The 19,657-nt window shown below is 31.2% G+C and overlaps 1 protein-coding gene across 1 annotated transcript in view; it reads left to right on the top strand.

The window, feature by feature from the left end:
• Nucleotides 1-19,657, top strand: part of DMD (dystrophin) — a 2,117,885-nt gene that overhangs the window by 669,456 nt on the left and 1,428,772 nt on the right. Inside the window, 2 exon segments of the mRNA XM_074300855.1 lie at nt 12,828-12,951; nt 17,937-18,024. Coding sequence (XP_074156956.1) covers nt 12,828-12,951; nt 17,937-18,024 — 212 coding nt within the window.

Here is a 19,657-nt window from a genome sequence, read left to right on the forward strand (position 1 = left end):
TCAGGGTGCTGAGAGAAGGAACAGGAATCTGATAGGGTGGGGTGAGCCACTGGAGAGGAGGATGACATAATAGGAGGAGGCATCCTGCAGCTGGGGAGAGGCATCTTGATAAGATGGTATCTGATATTCTGATAGCTTGGGATGGGGAGAGGCAGTCTGACATCCTAAAACATAAGATCTTTTATCCTTATCAAATATTCTGATTAAGAGAGAAGGGTGGTTTCCCAGGACTGAGCAGAACAATTATAAACTGAAGCAGAACAATTAGGGAAACTGAGTCAGGACAATAAATGAGAACATTATATTGCTATGTGCTTATGTAATAACTCCCATGTGGATGGATTTATGTATACCTGTTTCAAGTAAAACTCTTCAGACCCACTAATCTGATTTGATTCCCCATTTCCTTTGGTTTTCATCTCCCTTCCTGAGACATCAGAGAAAGTGTGATCATCTCCTTTTATAGTATTTTCACCCCTTTTTTGAGGAGTCAGGGAAGGCATGATCACCTCCTTTTTAGGGTTCTCACCTCCTTTAGAAGTCAGGTAGAGTGTGACCAACTTATGTTCTAAAACAAAAGAAATCAGGAGATGTTATGGGCCAGAACTCTTACAAGGTATTAAGTCAGTGGAATTGATGAGACAATGGTAATCTAGTTTAGTATGGTGATTAATAGTTCTCCAAATTCAGTATAATTGATTTAATCTTGCAACAAATAATGGTTTCCTAGTGATATAATGATTGCTTTATACTCAGTGTAGAGCATATAAGCCATAGTGGGGCAGAGACAGATTCATTCCATCATCCACCTTTGGGGTGGCTGGAGGCTGAAGCACAAACCTTTGGACTCAGACTCACTTCATCTCACACCTTGTGGTGGCTGGCCTGCCCTCCTGCATTTTCTCCACAGAAACCAAATCCCTTCTGAAGGCCACAAGAAAGCTAGCTAAGCACCTGGCAAAGGAGACAATAAAGACTTTTGGACTTTAACACCTGGCAATTCTTGTGGTGATTACTGAAAGGAAGGCTGCTCAGAGACCACCAGAAAACCAAACAAGAACACTAAACCTACGTATATATGCTATTTATTATTATTGATTATTATATAGATGAAAATAGATAGATAGATGTCTAAGCCCAATCTTTTAATGGTTCCAATGGTCAAACACATATATGTGTTTGACATATTTACCATGTATTGGATTACCTGCCATCTAGGGGAAATGGTGGGGGGAAGAAGGGGAAAATTTGCAACACAAGGTTTTGTAAGGATCGATGTTGAAAAATTACCCATGCATATGTTTTATAAATAAAACGTTTTAATAAAAAACAAAAATAAACAAAAAAATTAAAAATTAAAAAAGATAATATGTGTTTGAGGGGGGAGGAACCTTAGGTTTTGGTGGACACTTTTTTGTAGTTATTGTTTTTACTATTGCCATCAAAATAAATGGCATCGCTGTAAGCTGATTGTGGTTGCTGTCAGATTATTAATGGGAAATATACAAGTAGTGGTTTCTGGACTAGCTCCAGGCTTATACCTAGAACAAGAGAAGGCAGCTTCACTCTGGGGACCCAATTTACAAGTATAAATTTGAGAGAGTACGACATGCATAAGTAATAAAGAGGACTATCTACATGGTACTATTTATATAAGCAAAAAATTATCCATTTTTTCTTAGTCTTGAATGCTGTTTTTCTAAAATATGACATTTTGAAGTATTTTAGTTTTCCTACTAGATTAATGCTAGAAAATTTGTGGTAATTGACATGAGATGATAATTCTTAATTTGCAAAAAAGGCAAATTCCACATGTAGATGAGAAAATTGGGGAAGGTAAAAAAAGAATGTAAAATAAAGTATATAGAATTATCTTTTTTATGTGAGTACAAACCCCATATAATTAAGGTTTGGTATGTGCCCTCAAAATCTATTTTTTATCAAGGGATTCGGTATACTGTATTGAATCAAAATGTCCAAAGGCATTTAGTTCAATTTTAGATGTTTTAATAACGGTTTATTTAGTAAAATTTTATCTACATCTTTATGCATTTTGTATTTTCATGTATGAGGGATGTCCATGAATAATCCATTTTTTCACCCCATTATCATTATGGAGAAAATGTAGGGAAAGTATTTTAATTTGAATGAAATGAAAGGGAAGTCCGCCATCTAGAGTTCACAATTAACTTCTACAAGAACATCTGGGATTTTTCTTGCATGTTAAATAAACATGAAATCTATTAGTAAAGGAATGATGATGGTAAGATTGTACAAGTCATATTTTACGTTCATAGATACATTGACATGACATAATTTGTCATTTAGGAAAAAAAAAATCCTTTTATTAAGCTACTTTGAGAAAAAAAAAATTTTTTTCCTGTCTTTCCAATCCAATAAGGACTTAAACTATTTTACCTGAAAGATATGTCTTAGGAATCTTCATTTTCAAAGTTTTTACCTCCAGTTTTCAGAATAATATTGTCCTTATGTAGTAGTTCTTTACTACTTTAGTTGTATTTATATGACGCTCTATGGGATTTTGAAATCAGAAGACCTGGATTAAATCTTTGTTCTTTACTGAGTGTTATGTTAAAAAAAAAAAAAAAAAAAAAAAGTCACTTTATTTTGCTTTATCTTTGCTTTATTTTGCTTGTCTATAAAATAAAGAAGTTTGATTACATGCTTTCTAAGATCTCATTCACCTCTAAATCAACTATTTTTATTTATAAGAGCTATCACAATTCTTTAATTAGGAAAAAAAAAAGTTTTGTTCCTCACTCAATCCTTTTCAGAACAATTTTTTTGGGGAGGTGGGAGGCTAAGTTATTTGCTCAAATTCACACAGCTAGTAAATGTCTGCTGCCAGATTTGAACTAAGGTCCTCTTGACTCCAGGGCCAGTGATGCATCCTAAAAATAATCTTAAAAGAAGGAATGAACATAATTTTATTACCATTATAACACTAGGAAGAATGCATTTTGAAACTAATTATTCTTTAATTTTCTAAAATGCATAAAATAAATTTTATTACTGAAAACAATATATATACAAACAAAATATACTTTTCAAAGTAAATTAATAGTAAAATTAAACCAAAAAAATAGAATGTAAGAAATAAAGGGGAATTTAGAAGTTACATGATTTGAACATCCAGTAGGAATTGTATCTTTGATAGATGGACATACTTTGTTTACCTACTTCTAGTATGCAGTATGCCACAAAGCAGTTAATTCTATTTTAGTGCTTAAATTTATTTTTATATTGAACTACTATCTACCCCTATAAAGTCTTATTGAGTCTAGCACTATTCTCTTGACTTAAATAATTTCTTTCTTTCTGTTTAAATACTGCTAAGGATTCCCAAACAACTCTAGAGTCTGCCATTGCCTAATTTTATGACACTGAAATGGTCATTTAACTTACCAGCCTTCAATTTTGTCATTTTTAAAATATGGTGACTCAGCCAGAGTTCAGTTCTAAAATTATATAATTCTTTGTTTGTCTTTGAAAATCTTTCTTTTTCAGACTAAATTCCCCATTTTTATCATATGATGTAAGGCAACTTCATTATACTCTTTACCCATCTCTAGGTATTTGTTTGTCACTTCTTGTTCAGTCATTCATCTCTGTTCAACTTTCATTGACCCCATGGACCAAAGCATACCATGCTTTTCTGTCCTCCATTAGCTCCAATTTCTTGCTCTTTGCTTCCATGACACTATCTATTCATCTCATCCTCTGCTGTCCCATTCTAATTTTGCTTTCAATATTCCTAATATTAAGGGTTTTTTCTAATGAATCCTGTCTTCTTGTTATGTGGCCAAAGTATTTAAATTTTAGTTTTAGTATCAAGTATTTGGTATTAGGTTCTATGATTATTTTTGTTTTTGCTATTATTTTACTTTGAAAAGAAATAGATGAATCAAAATTTGAGTTGTGTATTTTTTCAGTAACAAAATTTGCTCAATGCATTCTAGAAAAATGAGGAATAATTAATTTCAAAATGCTTTCCAATAAACAGTCTGAATTAATTTCTTTCTGTATTGACCACTTTGATCTCCTTGCTGTCTAAGGCACACTTGAAAATCTTTTCAAGCACCACAATTGAAAAGCTTTGTTTTTCTAGTGTTGTCCTTATAGTCCAGTTCTCAGTCACACATACTACAGGAAAAATCACAGGTTTGATTATCAGACCTCTGTTAGCTAGGTGATGTCTGCTTTTTAGTATGCTGTCCATATTTGCCATATCATTCTTTCCAAGGAGCAAGTGTCTTTTCATTTCATGATTGTAGTTCTGGCCATCTGCAGTGATCTTTGAACCAAAGAATATAAAATCTGAAACTGGTAACATTTCTTTTTCCTCTATTTGCCAGGAAGTGATGGGGTAAGTTGCTGTGATGTTTGTTTTCTTTTATTCTGTATTTCATGTTAAGCTTTAAGCCAACTTTCATACCCTCTTTTTTCACTCTCAAGAGGCTTCTTAGCCTTTATGTTTTTTTTAAAAACTTTCTGTCATCAGAATAGTATTGTCTGCATATCTGAATTCGTTGATATTTCTTCCTACAACTTAATTCTGGCTTTTGATTCATCCAACTAGTATTGTGCATGATGCACCCTGCAAATAAGTTAAATAAGTAAAGTAACAATATTCAGCCTTGATGTACCCCTCTTCTAATTTTAAAACAGATGTTCCACTTTTGGTTCATTACAATGAGGTATTAAATTAAGACTTAAATGTTATATTCTGTATTTGTTCTCTACAGTATAGCACTCAGTGGAATAGTTATTGGGGTTTTTTTATTTTTTTATTTAATTTTTTTTTTGATAACATGTTCACTGATGAAGTTTAAGATTACTTTCAGAACATTACAAAAGATAGCTTAAGATGAATAGGCTGTCTAGCCTTAAGGTTAGGACAATCTGAGTTCAAGTCCTCCCTTATGATATGAGTAAATGACCTTGTGAAAAATCATTCTTAGTGCCTCAGGCAACTTTGAAACAGAGAAGAGAAAATTAAAGAGTGTATGGCATGAATCATTCTGTATTATCACATGTGAATGCTCAGTGACTACCATGTTTCCAAGAAATGACACATAATCTATTTTATAAGAAGCTTCAAGAGGTTGTTTTTTGTTTGTTTGTTTTTAACTAAACCTTAACCTCATAGATCTATCTTTTGGAGTCTACATTTTTCCATGGAAAAAAATTTTAATCTAACTGAATAATGTCTTCTAATACCAATTCTTTTAATATTCTGGGACATAATTCAGTGATACAAAGAGAAAATGTGACTTTTCCAAGGACACACAATGAATTTTGGTAAATATGGGATTTAGAGGAAGTTTTAGGAGGGTACTTGGTAAGTGGTAGACCTGGAGCAAAGATCTGGGTTCAAATTTAACCTCAAGGTCCTTAGTAGGTATATGACTGGGTAAATTACAATTTCTATTTCCTTAATTTCCTAATCTGTAGAATAAAGATAATAATACCACTTGCATCCCAGTACTGTTTTGAGGGTAGTAATTATAAAGTATTTTGCAAACCTTAAAATATTTTTATTTTCTAAAAAGTTATTTTTATTATGTTAGTATCATTCAACATGCAGTATTCATTCTGCTACACCAAATTTATGTCAGATGCTTGACTTCTTTTTAAAATTATGTGGCCTTAGTTTCAACTGTCTTCTAAATGTATTTGTTATATCCTTTCAATACCAAAGACCATTCTTAGGAAAGAAAAATATTTGGGAATTCTCTTCTCTTACTTGGGAAGCAGTAGAAAATAGTGGGATGAGCATAGAGCTAGGAATCAGGATATACACTTAAATTCTGAGGCTAAGAAACTTCATCTTTAAAAAGCTTCTACTTTCATTCTGTGTAAGTGGATTTTTTAAAATGTTGTTTTAATACTTTGAAGCACTGCCTAAATGTAAGCTAGTAGTAAAGTGATGATATTTGTGTTAAGAAGCAGACTTGTCTTTTCATGGTTCTTCATGCCCTAAAAAAATGTGGTTTTTTTTAAATCTACATTTTCATTATCATTACAATTATGTTTTGGAGGATTCATCTCATTTTGAGTTCTAATACTGTTGTCTTTACCTGTATAAAGCTGTTTTGTTATTTTAGATTCATTCTAATTCTTTGCATATATTCATTGCTACATGTGTATCGTTAGATGATCTAATGAGGTAATGCTTGTAAAACACAGTTTAGTGTTTGGCTTAGGTAGTCATTTTTTTGGTTAGTCATTTCTAATTCTTTGTGATGCCATTTGGGGTTTTCCTGGCAGTGATACTAGAATAGTTTGCCATTTCTTCCTCTAGCTCATTTTATAGTTGAGGAAAGTGAGATAAATGAGGCTAAGTGTCTTTCCCAGAATCACACAGTTGGTAAGTGTCTGAAGCCACATTTGAACTCAGGTCTTCCTGACTCCAGGCCTGGCTCTATCCATCCACCTGTTTGCTTGAAGAGCTAGGTAAATATTAAAAGTTAATGCTTAGAAGACAGTCACTTAAACATTGTTTGCCTAATTCTTCTGGAGAAGGATATGTCAGATTGCTCCAGTATCTTTGCCAAAAAAACCCTCATGGACAAGATGGTCTCTGGAGTTAGGAAGAATCCAACCTGACTGAACGACAAATTCAAATGTGTGGTAGACCATAAAAGATGATGGTTGATTAGATAATCTGAGAGGTAAACTATCCTATGTTCTTCTAATTTATTTATGATCTCGTTCTTTATGCCTAAATCATGGACCCATTTTGATCTTATCTTAGTATGTGGTGTTAGGTGTAGTGATCAAATGGGTCCATGATTTAGGCATAAAGAACGAGATCATAAATAAATTAGAGGAACATAGGATAAGTTTACCTCTCAGACTTGTGGAAGAAGAAGGAATTTGTGACCAAAGGAGAACTAGAGATCATTATTGATCACAAAATAGAAAATTTTGGTTACTTCAAATTAAAAAGCTTTTGTACAAACAAAACTAATGCAAACAAGATTCGAAGGGAAGTAACAAATTGGGAACACTTTTTTACAGTTAAAGATTCTGATAAAGGCCTCATCTCCAAAATATACAAAGAATTGACTCTAATTAATAAGAAATCAAGCCATTCTCCAATTGATAAATAGTCAAAGGATATGAACAGACAATTTTCAGATAATGAAATTGAAACTATTTCCACTCATATGAAAGAGTGTTCCAAATCACTGTTGATCAGAGAAATGCAAATTAAGACAACTCTGAGATACCACTACACACCTGTCAGATTGGCTAAGATGATAGGAACAAATAACGAAGAATGTTGGAGGGGCTGTGGGAACACTGGGATACTGATGCATTGTTGGTGGAGTTGTGAAAGAATCCAACCATTCTGGAGAGCAATCTGGAATTATGCCCAAAAAGTTATCAAGCTGTGCATACCCTTTGATGCAGCAGTGCTAGTTACTACTGGGCTTATATCCCAAAGAAATACTAAAGAAGGGAAAGGGTCCTGTATGTGCCAAAATGTTTGTGGCAGCCCTTTTTATAGTGGCTAGAAACTGGAAAATGAATGGATGCCCATCAATTGGAGACTGGTTGGGTAATTATGGTATATGAATGTTATGGAATATTATTGTTCTGTAAGAAATGATCAGCAGGATGAATACAGAGAGGCTTGGAGAGACATACATGAACTGATACTGAGTGAAATGAGCAGAACCAGGAGATCGTTATACAAGACAACAATGATACTGTATGAGGATGTATTCTGATGGAAGTGGATATCTTCAACAAAGAGAAGATTTAATCCAGTTCCAATTGATCAGTGATGGACAGAATCAGCTACACCTACAGAAGGAACACTTGGAAATGAGTGTAAAGTGTTTTTCTTCCCAGGTTGTTTTTACCTTTTGAATCCAATTCTTCCTTTACAACAACAACAAAAAAAAAATTCGGTTCTGCACACATATATTGTATTTAAGATATACTATAAGATATTCAATATGTATGGGAATGCCTACCATCTAGGGGAAGGGATGGAGGGAAGGAGGGAAAAATTTGGAACAGAAGGCTGTGCAAGGGATAATGTTGTAAAAAAATTACCTATGCATATGCACTGTCAAAAAAATGTCATAAGTATAGAATTAATAAAAAAAATTTTTAAAAGAAGAAAGAAGAAAAAAAAAGAACTCTGTGATTGTGATGAGGAAAAGATTATTCCTTTAAGTAAGTCCACATTTGCATGCTTATTTTGTTTACATTTTTTAATTTTCTTAAGAAATCCCTATGTGTACAATGAATATATAAACTATGTAGTCCAAAGTTATAACAAATTCCAAATTAATGAAGTATGAACTAATGAGGCTTTACTGTAGTTATAATTTAAGTCACAATAAAATGAAGCTTGTTCGATCTCTATATTGTGAATACAATGTAATAAGAATTATCTATTATATTTTTGTGGTCACAGAAGAAATACTCACAATTTTAAATGTTAACTCTAAAGTGATTTTGCAGATTTCTATTACAATAGATTCTTGATAATATGTCCTTAATTTTTATAGATTTTTGTGATTACTTTTGTACAGTTATTTGTATTTTGATCACATTATATATCATTACTATGATTACTTTAAATATTGACATGATTAAATTATAATGCTTATCGAAATACTAAATTTGCTATATAATAGAGTGATATATTTGCTACTTCTATAATGGGAAATTGTTAAAATGTTATTATTTGTCTTAATGACCAGAGAACTCTAACACATCATTTAAGCATTATATACTTTGTGCTGTTGGTCCCATAAATAGAAGAATGAAAGTTTGCTTTTAGGTTTAGAAGATAATCTAAATTTACTTAATCCTCATTTGGCTGGTAATCTAGTACAAATAATTATATAGAGAATAAATTATCAAGACTCAAGAATTATTAATTTCATTTTCCCAGCAGGTTGCCAAAATACTGATATACCTTAATCTCACAGACAACTTTCATTTGAATTTCATCCAGCTGTTTGACCATGACTGACAGAAAATAATTTCAAGTCAATTATTTTAATTGTGGTTAGTGTTCTTGAATGGTGAGGATGAACCAAAATAATAATCTGATTTTCTATCAGACAATCTAGTATATGCTAATGCAGCATTATGACCTCTTTACAAGCCTGGGGTTTCATTTTCTATTCAGAGATCTGTATGAATTTGAACTATCGTCTGTTCTAAAATGTATTTTTGTTTTTAATTTTGTTTTGAAGATTCTTGCCTCCTTTTCACTTCTGCAAATATTTTTCTTGCTAACAAGAGTAACTTTCTAGAAGGCTAATCATAACTTTATATTAACTTATAATAATCATAATTATGATAATCATAATTATGATAATAATAATCATAAGTCATCATCATCATATAATGCAACCCACTAGCAAATACTATAACTCAGACCAAGAATTCATGGTGTCTATATTCCATCAATTCTCTATACTAGAGTTATAACTCAACAAAATTAAATGTTACTACAGCTTTTATAAATCAAGTCAATTTTATAAAGTCAAAATGAAAAATAAAAACCAAAGCAATTGTACAATATAATATCATGCCAACAAAATATGCCACCTAATTGAACTTGTATAAATTATTTTTCAAAAACTAATTATTTTTGCATGTATACACATATGTGTATATGTGTATCTATCTTATAGTTATATAATACTGAATGTGAGAAGCACATTATAAGAAACAATGTGTGCAAAGAAGAGGTAAGAGAACAGAGTGCCAAATTTTCTAGATTGCTTATATAATCTTGAGCTCATATTCTCTATATACTGGGGACTATTAGAAGAAATTAAAAAATGATGCAAACCACCATCACCACTACCTTGACCACCATATCCTTTTAGTTTTCAATAGAGATAGCCAAATATTCCAAACCAACTGTTTTAGCCATATATCCTTCACACCATATTGCCTTAATTGCAGGCCCTTTTCCATTAATCCCCCCAAACCATCATTCAGGGAATCAATACTATGGAAATGCAATCTGGAAACCAGATCTGCAGATATCTTCTGCCTCCCCATGGAGTCATAGATACAAAAGACCTGGGTAGAGGAGGGCAAGAGGTCTCATGTTCACTACCAAAGTTCTTATAATGTTTAGTGATTCTACATTAGAAATCCATATATTTTTATTAGTGTAAATAAAAATTAAAAGTGCATTGTCACCTGCTTTACTGTGCCTTAAGGATCCACAAGCCCTTCGATCCAACTTGAAAATAAAATTTCCTGCTATTTTTTTCCCCAATGAGAACACCTTGGAAGTGTATTCTGCCTTACTTTTCTCTATGTGTCCAGAGCATTTAGCATAGTGTTTTGCACATGGTAGGTCTTAAATAAATGCTTTCTATTCATTTATTCAGTGGTAAGGATGATAGGCAAAGGTTATAAAGTTCTTTACCAGACAGATTAGCCCTAAAGGAAAAAGATAATATTAAGAGATTGCTATCATATCTGGCTTCATAATACAATAGAAAGAACACTTGATTTGGGGTTTGAAGGACTAGGATTAAATCCCAGTTTTACTTACTGTCAAGTAAGTTACTTTCAGCAAGTCACTTAGACTCTCCAGGCCTGAGTTTCTTCACCTATAAAATAAAAGGGAAAGACTGACAACATAACTCCTAAGATCCTTTTCTATTCCATGACTGTGTTCCTGTGAAGTAGAATACATTGGGAGTAGAAAAATGTTATGAAGGGATTTATTTTTCAAGCTTACTTTTGAAGCAATGAGCCCTCATTGAAGATATATGGAGAACAAAGATTTTAAAAGACAGAAAAGAAATATCTTAGGAACATCATCAGTAGCATACTCACACAAATTCAAGTATTGGACTGGTTATAGCCCAAGGGAGTCATGAAGTTACAAGGCTAAATGAAGTTAATGAGCACAACTTTAAACATAAGAACAGTCAGTGAAAAGACAATGGTGCTTTGTCTAAATTAAGTTTCTATTCTATTTCAGAAAAAAAATCATCTTTCTATTCTATTTCATTCATGGGAAGAGACATTATTTTCCCTGGAAAACTTATTGTTTGATGAAACTGGCCAAAAATAGTCTGATCCATCTTATTGAATCTGTAAAACTTAAAAGTTATAACAACTTTTTTTATAACATAACTCTCCAGAGAACCTTTAGATAAAAGGGGATATGATAGCTCTGTGCTAAAATATAGCTCTGTGCTAAAATACACTCCATATTTATTGAAAGAAGAAAATAATGGGGAAGATGGAGGAAAAAAGGAAGAAAAAAGTAGGTGAAAAAAGAATTACTGGTGAAACCCAACTTGCTGCTTTCAGAGTTAATCACAGTTAGTACCTTCTGCCAATTGGTCATCAGGTTTTACTTAAAATCTCCATCTACTAAAGTGTGGAAACTGTTACCATAGCAGCAACTTCAGTAAAGGCTTGAAGTGTAGAGATAGCAATTGTACTTGGCAGAGCCTCTAGAAAACTGATTTAACCTTAATTCGTTGGAAAAGTATTCTTTGTATAACCTAGAGAAAGTCACCACATGTCCACAAAGTTCAAATGTCACTTCTGTGATTGAAGTTCTATTTATTCCTTAGATGGAGTTGAATGTTTTAAAAGAAAGTGTGTGATTTATGAGATTTTCAGAGTATATAGGGTTCACATTTGATGGTTTCAATGTTTGTTAGTGTAAAAGCTAATGTCTGCTTTTTTTCAAATTATAAAAATCACTTTTTAAAAGTCTTATATCTGTTTCTAGCATTCATTTATTTTCATAGATAATGTTAATTTATTTACCTAGAATCCAAATTTCTTTCTGCTATTAATGTGTTTCCTGCTTATAGTTGATTTGTATTTTTTTGAGTTGTATTTTTTCCAAGATGTTTGGTAATTTCAATGTTTGCCCCCCCCCCCTTTATTTTTCCCTATTGTTCACTTTCTGACTCTGGGATTCCTTCCTTTCAGATGTTTTATTTATTTATTTGTTTGTTTGTTTGTTTGTTTTTTGTAGGGGCCAAGGGGATGGGGGGAGACAAAGTAGAATGGCTGCATCTTTTTTTTTTAAATTATACCTTTTTATTTACAAGATATATGCATGGGTAATTTTTCAGCATTGACGATTGCAAAACCATTTGTTCCAGTTTTTCCCCTCCTTTCCCCCACTTCCTCCCCCAGATGGCAGGTAGACCAATACATGTTAAATATGTTAAAGTATATGTTAAATACAATATATGTATACATGTCCATACAGTTATTTTGCTGCACAAGAAGAGTTGGACTTTGAAATAGTATACAGTTAACCTATGAAAGAAATAAAAAATGCAGGCAGACAAAAATAGAGGCATTGGGAATTTTATGTAGTGGTTCATACTCACTTCCCAGAATTCTTTTGCTGAATATAGCTGGTTCAGTTCATTACTGCTCTTTTGGAACTGATTTGGTTCATCTCATTGTTGAAGAGGGCAATGTCAATCAGATTTGATCGTCATACAATACTGTTGTTGAAATATATAATGATCTCCTGGTCCTGCTCATTTCACTCAGCATCAGTTCATGTAAGTCTCTGCAGGCCTTTCTGAAATCATCCTGCTGATCATTTCTTACAGAACAATAATATTCCATAACATTCATAGACCACAATTTATTCACTTAGGGAGTTGGTAACACAGAAATGGAGCTCCAGAAAGAGATTTCAGCTAGATAGGTATTCTATGAGTCATCAATATAAAGATAAAGGCATGTGCAGTTTAGGTAAGAGCAGACCACTAATCAAGAAATTATATATTTTTTTGTTTTTGTTTTTCACCTCTCAGGTTTGATGCTGATACAACTGAACTTCACAGCTGGATGACTCGATCAGAAGCTGTATTGCAAAGCCCTGAATTTGCAATATATAGAAAAGAAGGCAACCTTTCAGACCTCAAAGAAAAAGTCAATGTAGGCTTTTGCATTAACTTTTGTTCTTTTCCCTAAATCTTATTAAATTAGAAATATTTAAAATATTCTATATAATTATGTTAGTATTGACAAGAATGAAAATATATTAGTATATCTCTACTTGAATGTGTATTATAAATACCAAGTAAACTAAAAGTTGACATTTATTTCTTAAGTTGTTGCTAATTAGGTGCAAAATTAAGAAATACATTTACATTAAGTGCTGACAAAAATGTATCAGATCTATTTCCACTTTAAAAAAAAAAAGAATTGGCTAAGGAAAGGAAACTGATCTGCTAATATATGTATTTATGTCATAGCCAAGGACCAAATTTTGTATAACTTTCCTAATTATGAAACAATTGGGAAAACTTCAAGATAACGTTATTTTGATTTTGTCAACTATAATAATACAATATTTAAACTAATTTTTAATCATTAAGACTTGTTAGTGAAGTATAAAATGTTTGAATTTTATAGACATGATTTGGATTCTTGTATTTGTCTAATCTTCACCCAGTATTTTTACCAATAATATTTTATGAAAAGAAAACTTTTCTTCACTAGACTAATATGTATTTATTGTTAGATTCTTCACAATAAGTTCCTGGAGTAACAAATTTGCTAATAATTCCTTTTTTATGGACATAAATTAAGAATTGGTCATCAACCCATTTTCAAAATACACACAGAAAGAGAATAGAAATATTTTTCTGAAAAGGCAAAGCAAATTCTCTGGTTTGGGAAGGCACATATTGATAAATTCTGAACGATTTCCTTCATATATAAATAGCCAGTGATACTATTAAGTATTTAAAAGTATTCGGACCTAATCTTTTCAGAATATTTTCTTATTGTTTGTATGATTTTGAGAGATTTCACATGTTCAGCTCCTCTCCAGAAAAATGTCATCTTAGTTATAAGACATGACTTTTTTGGAGAAAAAAATTATTTCTAGTCAGAGAATTTATCATTCCTATCAAACCCTCTATAAATTGTCAGATGATCTGATAGAGAATTTCATTGGTTACATTATCATTTGGCATGTATGAATGAAAAATATACAACAAAATCTTTACTAGATTCATATAGAATGATTATTACTGACATAATAGCATTTCTCAAGTAGTATTAATAACCATACATATTTATGTTCCTATTTAAATATAATCTCATATTATTTATGCTTTCATCAGTTTGAAATATTTTAATGAGAAAAAAGGTAAAATAATTGTTTTAAATTATTTTAAAATATAAAATATCAAAAGAATATATCACTTGAGAAGACTAATTTTAGAATATTTAAAGAATCATCATTTCCATATTCCACAAATGAAATTATAAATCATCTTGAATAGGAAACAAGTACACATTTGAAAAAAAGTTCCTATTGATTTAAATTATGTAGGGGATTCCAGCTTGTCTTTGTAATCTTACCTCTGAAGTCAGTTTTAATAAGATAAAATTACTGACTTTCTCCCTGAGGAATATAGTGTCAAAAGTTTTTCTTAACCTATTTAAAAGTAATTTACATTTAGTCAATGATGTTTCAGCTTACAAATTGTATGTGCTGAACAATATGCAGTAGATTGTAAATGACTTTCCATTTCCTCATGAGTCACTATTATGAACCTGAAATGAAAATAAAATCAGTTACTTAAATTTTTATCAGGCTATGTATAGGAGTGAATATATCTGTGAAATAAAGACATGTGTATGCATATAGAGAGAGATACATGAAAATGGTAATAGATACTATATTCATTTTCCTAGTTCTTCATTTGTCAATCCACATATGTGGCATTTCAGCATCATGGGAGTTTTTTATATGCTTAGCAGAATGATTTTTTTTTTCAAATTTTTGATAAAATATGTCATTTACCCCTTCCCCCACTCATTTTTTTAAATTTTTTGGTCTAAGGATGACACTATAATAAGTCTATCAATAGCAGCTCAGCTTTATATGTTTTTGTGAATAACACCTTAAAATTTGATTAGTCTTTTCCTTTCATAATGATAATTTTACTCTTTATGATCAAAGCCTTTAATTAAAAGCTGAACTCATCAGAAAAGTACAAAACACTAGAGAAATTTTCTAGGAAACATATTTTCTGTTTTTTTGAGGGCTTGCTATTCAGATTCTTTTTATATACTATTAGTTATTATAAAATTGCTTGCAAATAAAAAAAAATAAGTGGTAACTTGTATGTAACATTACATAAGCCATAAAGATGACTTAAAATAAGGACAGCATCTCTTGATGTGTTTATATCACTTGTACAGTCATACCCTAAGGAATATCCAGAACATACTTGCAAGTTAACAAAATATAATTAATTAGTTGCACATATTAAAAAAAAATAAACCATGTATATGTTAGATATCTGGCCTGGTTAAATAGAATTTGCTGATTTTTTTTATCTTTTAGTTATTTAGATATAAATGCATTAAACAAATGTATATTAAGAAATGCTAATGAGTGATGTTATGAGACCTAAGAGATAATAATGGGTATTATTGATGCAAAAACACAGAACTCCCCTTTTTTGTTTACCCTGAATAAAAATAATATGCTTTTTTGTTTCTATGATTTGGTTGTCTTTTGCCATTTAAACATATTTTTAAAATTCTATAATTTAATCATAAAAAACAAATATTTATTTGTTTTTTTTACTTTTAGAATTTTGTAAACTAACATTTTGAGAATGAGAATATGTTCCTATTGGAAAAATTTTACATTTTCCTATGACAGGTTAACTTTTTTCTCACTTGAGCATTTCTCAATACTTTAGAAACTATGAGATATGCCTACAGAATAAAATTTGATCTATAGAGTTGATGATATTATTTTAGAATGAAAATAATTTTAAAACAAATGAAGTTTTGACTCACATTTTGTTAAAAAAAAACAAACAAACAAACATAAAGTCAAGTGGCTTATTGTTTTGATTTGTTTTTGTAAAGGTCTTTTAAGTGTTCTTTCTTCCTTTTCCCAAACCCTTTTCTTTACTTTCGTTCAAGTGGAAGCAGCTTTGAGAAATAATAGTCTGTGGTTTAAATTAATAAGAAGGCTTGCTTTGAATTTCAGGCCATAATCCTGTTTCAATGTCCATGGAAAATAAGACCAAAAGAAACATAGCATCCTATTAATAACTCATATTCAGCATCCCTTTTTACTAAGTAAGAATGAATGTAAATGTTGTCTTTTGTGATACAGGAGCCACCTGTGGCTGCTGGAGATCTAACTCAGTCCTATAGAATGGAACTCTTCATGTGAGAGGATGATGATGATAATACAAGGAGACTGAGAGGCAGTTGCTGTTTTCTGACCTCTTTACTGAGAGGCAGTTGCATTATTTGACCTCTCTCCTCTTCCCTCAGCCTCCAATTTATTTCATTCCCAAACCACAAGCAACATTTGTGTCAGTAAAGGCTGCTTTGCAACTCCTTCAAATGTTAAGATCCACAGCTATGGAGGCTCTCAGAAAATTGACCTGCCCCTTCACTTAGGCATGGTCCTGAACTGTTGTCATTCATTAATAGCCCATGTCATTTTCAATGAGGAAAGTTCATTTTTTCATTTTGCAATAATTAGTTGTCTGGACTTTGAATCCAGAAATCCTACTTCATGGGCTTATTTTTTAAATGAATAAATAAATGTTATTGAATTATGCCAAATTCAGAAAACAATAAGGCATGGGTAAAAACTAAAACTACAAGGAAAACACGATGGATGTTTTTGTCTAATGTGTTCGAAAAATAATAGACTCTCATCACTATCTAAAGCACATGCGAAGTTTATATGTTAATATGTTTAAATTACAATGTTAGGAACATATATGGTACAAGATTGCATATATAATTTTATAATCTCCCACCTATGTCATGACCAAATTGACAAAGTACTTCAAGACCTTTAGAGAAAGACCTTTATGGTTGAAATTCTTCTGCTCTAAAGTACTTGAGTATCTTTATTATAATGATAATTTGGTATGCCATGTAGAAAACTTGGGTCCTCATTGTGATTTGGTCACTGACTAGTTGTGTGACTTTAAACAAGCTATCTTTACTTTTCTGAGGGTTTTTTTTTCTCATCTATAAAATGACATGTTATTTCCTATTATAACTTTTATAATTTTGTGAGTTTGATTAGATTATCTCTAAGATCCAATTCTACAGTGGCATTATCCACGAGGAATAGAAGAATAGAGAACATCCTGTTAATTGAATAATAGGGGGCTTTTTCAGAGTTTGAGGACAGATAACACATAATACTAATTCTTTGAAATTATAATTTATTATAAGAAGTTTCTGTATTTGCCACCTAAAATATTCTTTTCTCTTTTCCCCTCTAGAGTTATTTGTGAGCTAAATATACTATTTAACAATGGCTTTTGCTATTTTAAGGAACACTTTTACTCTCACATTACAGGAATATTAATCTGGTTAGATAAGGAAAAAAGATGTAATAGTACTGCAATGTAAATTGTATATAATTTACATATTTATGTAAAATTTTATCTACATTCATAAAATCTTAATCAATTCAACTTTTTGTTGAAAATTTATATCATACAGCATATATTATAGATATGTAATGTATAATGTAAAAATAAAATATAGTCTAAAGTTTCTGACAGTTCAATTTTAAGTGACTTGCTATAATTTATATTATATTCTTTTATGCTTATATACGAGTGCAAAGTATCAGAACTTATCATCTGATTTCAGAATTTCAGATATGAAGTGGTCATGAATGTACAAATGCTTGTGACAGAACATCATAGAGAGACGTTATAACCCTTGTCTTACATCATTTCAATCACTGTATTAATGCCAGGGAAAAAATAGAGAAGTCACTGAACATAATGTGATAAAAGGATCATAAAATAGCTTGAGAAAAGAAAGTGTCTTTAGAAGTTACTATAAATGTATAGATTTGGAATCCCTGAATTGAAGTACTCACCTTTGCTTTCATGCTGCAGGCCATAGAGCGAGAAAAGCCGGAGAAGTACAGAAAACTACAAGATGCCAGCAGATCAGCTCAGGCATTGGTGGAACAGATGGTGAATGGTAATTACACAGAGTTGATTTAGATAATCTTCTTAGGGATTTGATAACCACATAGGCTTATATTTATTACAAGAACTGTATTAGAAAATTCATTTATGAATTCAAAGTGAAAGTAAAGGCAAGGTTATGGTTTATTATTATTATTATTTCTCAATGCAAAAGAAAAAAACAAACAAACAAACAATATTTTCACTTTTCTTCCAGATCCTGGTAAAAAAAACAAAAACAAAAACAACAACAACAAAAAAAAAACTATGTTGCCCAGAATTTTTTTTAAGCTGTCTTTATTTAAAAGAGAGACAGACAGGCAATTATCCTTTGAGTAAAAACACCTGGGACTCAATTCCTGCCTCAGATACATACCAGGCATTTTCCCCGGAGAAGGCACTTGCCCCATAAACATAGGAGGCATTTTCCAAAGTGCTACAGAACATTTGGAGATCTGTGTTGATAGAAGGAGTTTCCTCACCAGAGTTCTCTGAGAATAACTACAACAACAACAACAGCTATTCATTTATATAGTATTTTTAAATTTGCAAAACAGTTTACAAATATCTTGTATTATCTTCACAATAACCTTATAAAATACATACCATTGATATTCCCATTTTACAAATTAGGAAACTGAGGCAGACAGGTTAAATGACTTGCCTGGAATTTCATAGTTCTTAATGTCTGAAACTGGATTTGAACTGAAGTATTCCTGACTCCAAGTTCAGCACTCTAATCATTATACTATTTCTTAGGGAGATTCCATAATAATTAGAAATCAATCCTATCATGTTACATATAAATTAATTGGTCATAATAATTTATTTTCTATTTTTATCATAATAGACTAGAAACAGGAAAAATCATTACTCTTTAAAAATACTATATGTGATTTTCATGTTTTTGCTTTCATGATTTTCCTTTTCTAGGAAAAATAAAGCACAGCTTACTGCCCCCCTCCAAAATCTGTACAAAGTTGCTCTTTATTGAAAAATTTTTTTTAAAAATCAGTAAAAATATTAACTTATTGGGAAAAAAATCTTATATGGTACTAAAATAACAATATTTTAATTATATATATAAAATTAAGCATCACACAAGCTCAAAATTCAACAAACTAACTTAGATTATATTGCCCATTAAGGTATAAACTGGTACCAGGAGAATGCCCTAACCCAACTAACTCCTAAGCTCTGAGAGCATTACTGATGAAGAGGCAGGAACTAAAATTCCCAAATGTAATTTTAGTATATTAAAGGCATATATAAAAGTACTACATTGCCTACCAAAATAATAATTCTGAAGGGAACCATTAGTCACTTGCATATATTCATTGTTATATTTGCTTAATAATAAGTTGAACTATATTAGAATCCTGCTAGTATGCGCTGATACCCTTTAATGTATATGATTGTATATATTGTGTTATAAAGAAATTGACTTACCTAAAAATGAAATTAGTTTACAAGTTGGATTCAATCATGTATAATTTTTTTTAATTTACTAAAATCTAAAAATATAATAATACAGTTAGCAAAACAAAAAAAGTTATTAACAGTTAATGACATTTATTTAAAAAGAACATTTTTATATAGAAATAATAAGATCATTCTCTAGATTTAGAAGGAGTATAAGAAAACCA

The sequence above is a fragment of the Sminthopsis crassicaudata genome, chromosome 3, assembly GCF_048593235.1.
Source record: "Sminthopsis crassicaudata isolate SCR6 chromosome 3, ASM4859323v1, whole genome shotgun sequence".
Classification (NCBI taxonomy): Eukaryota; Metazoa; Chordata; class Mammalia; order Dasyuromorphia; family Dasyuridae; genus Sminthopsis; species Sminthopsis crassicaudata.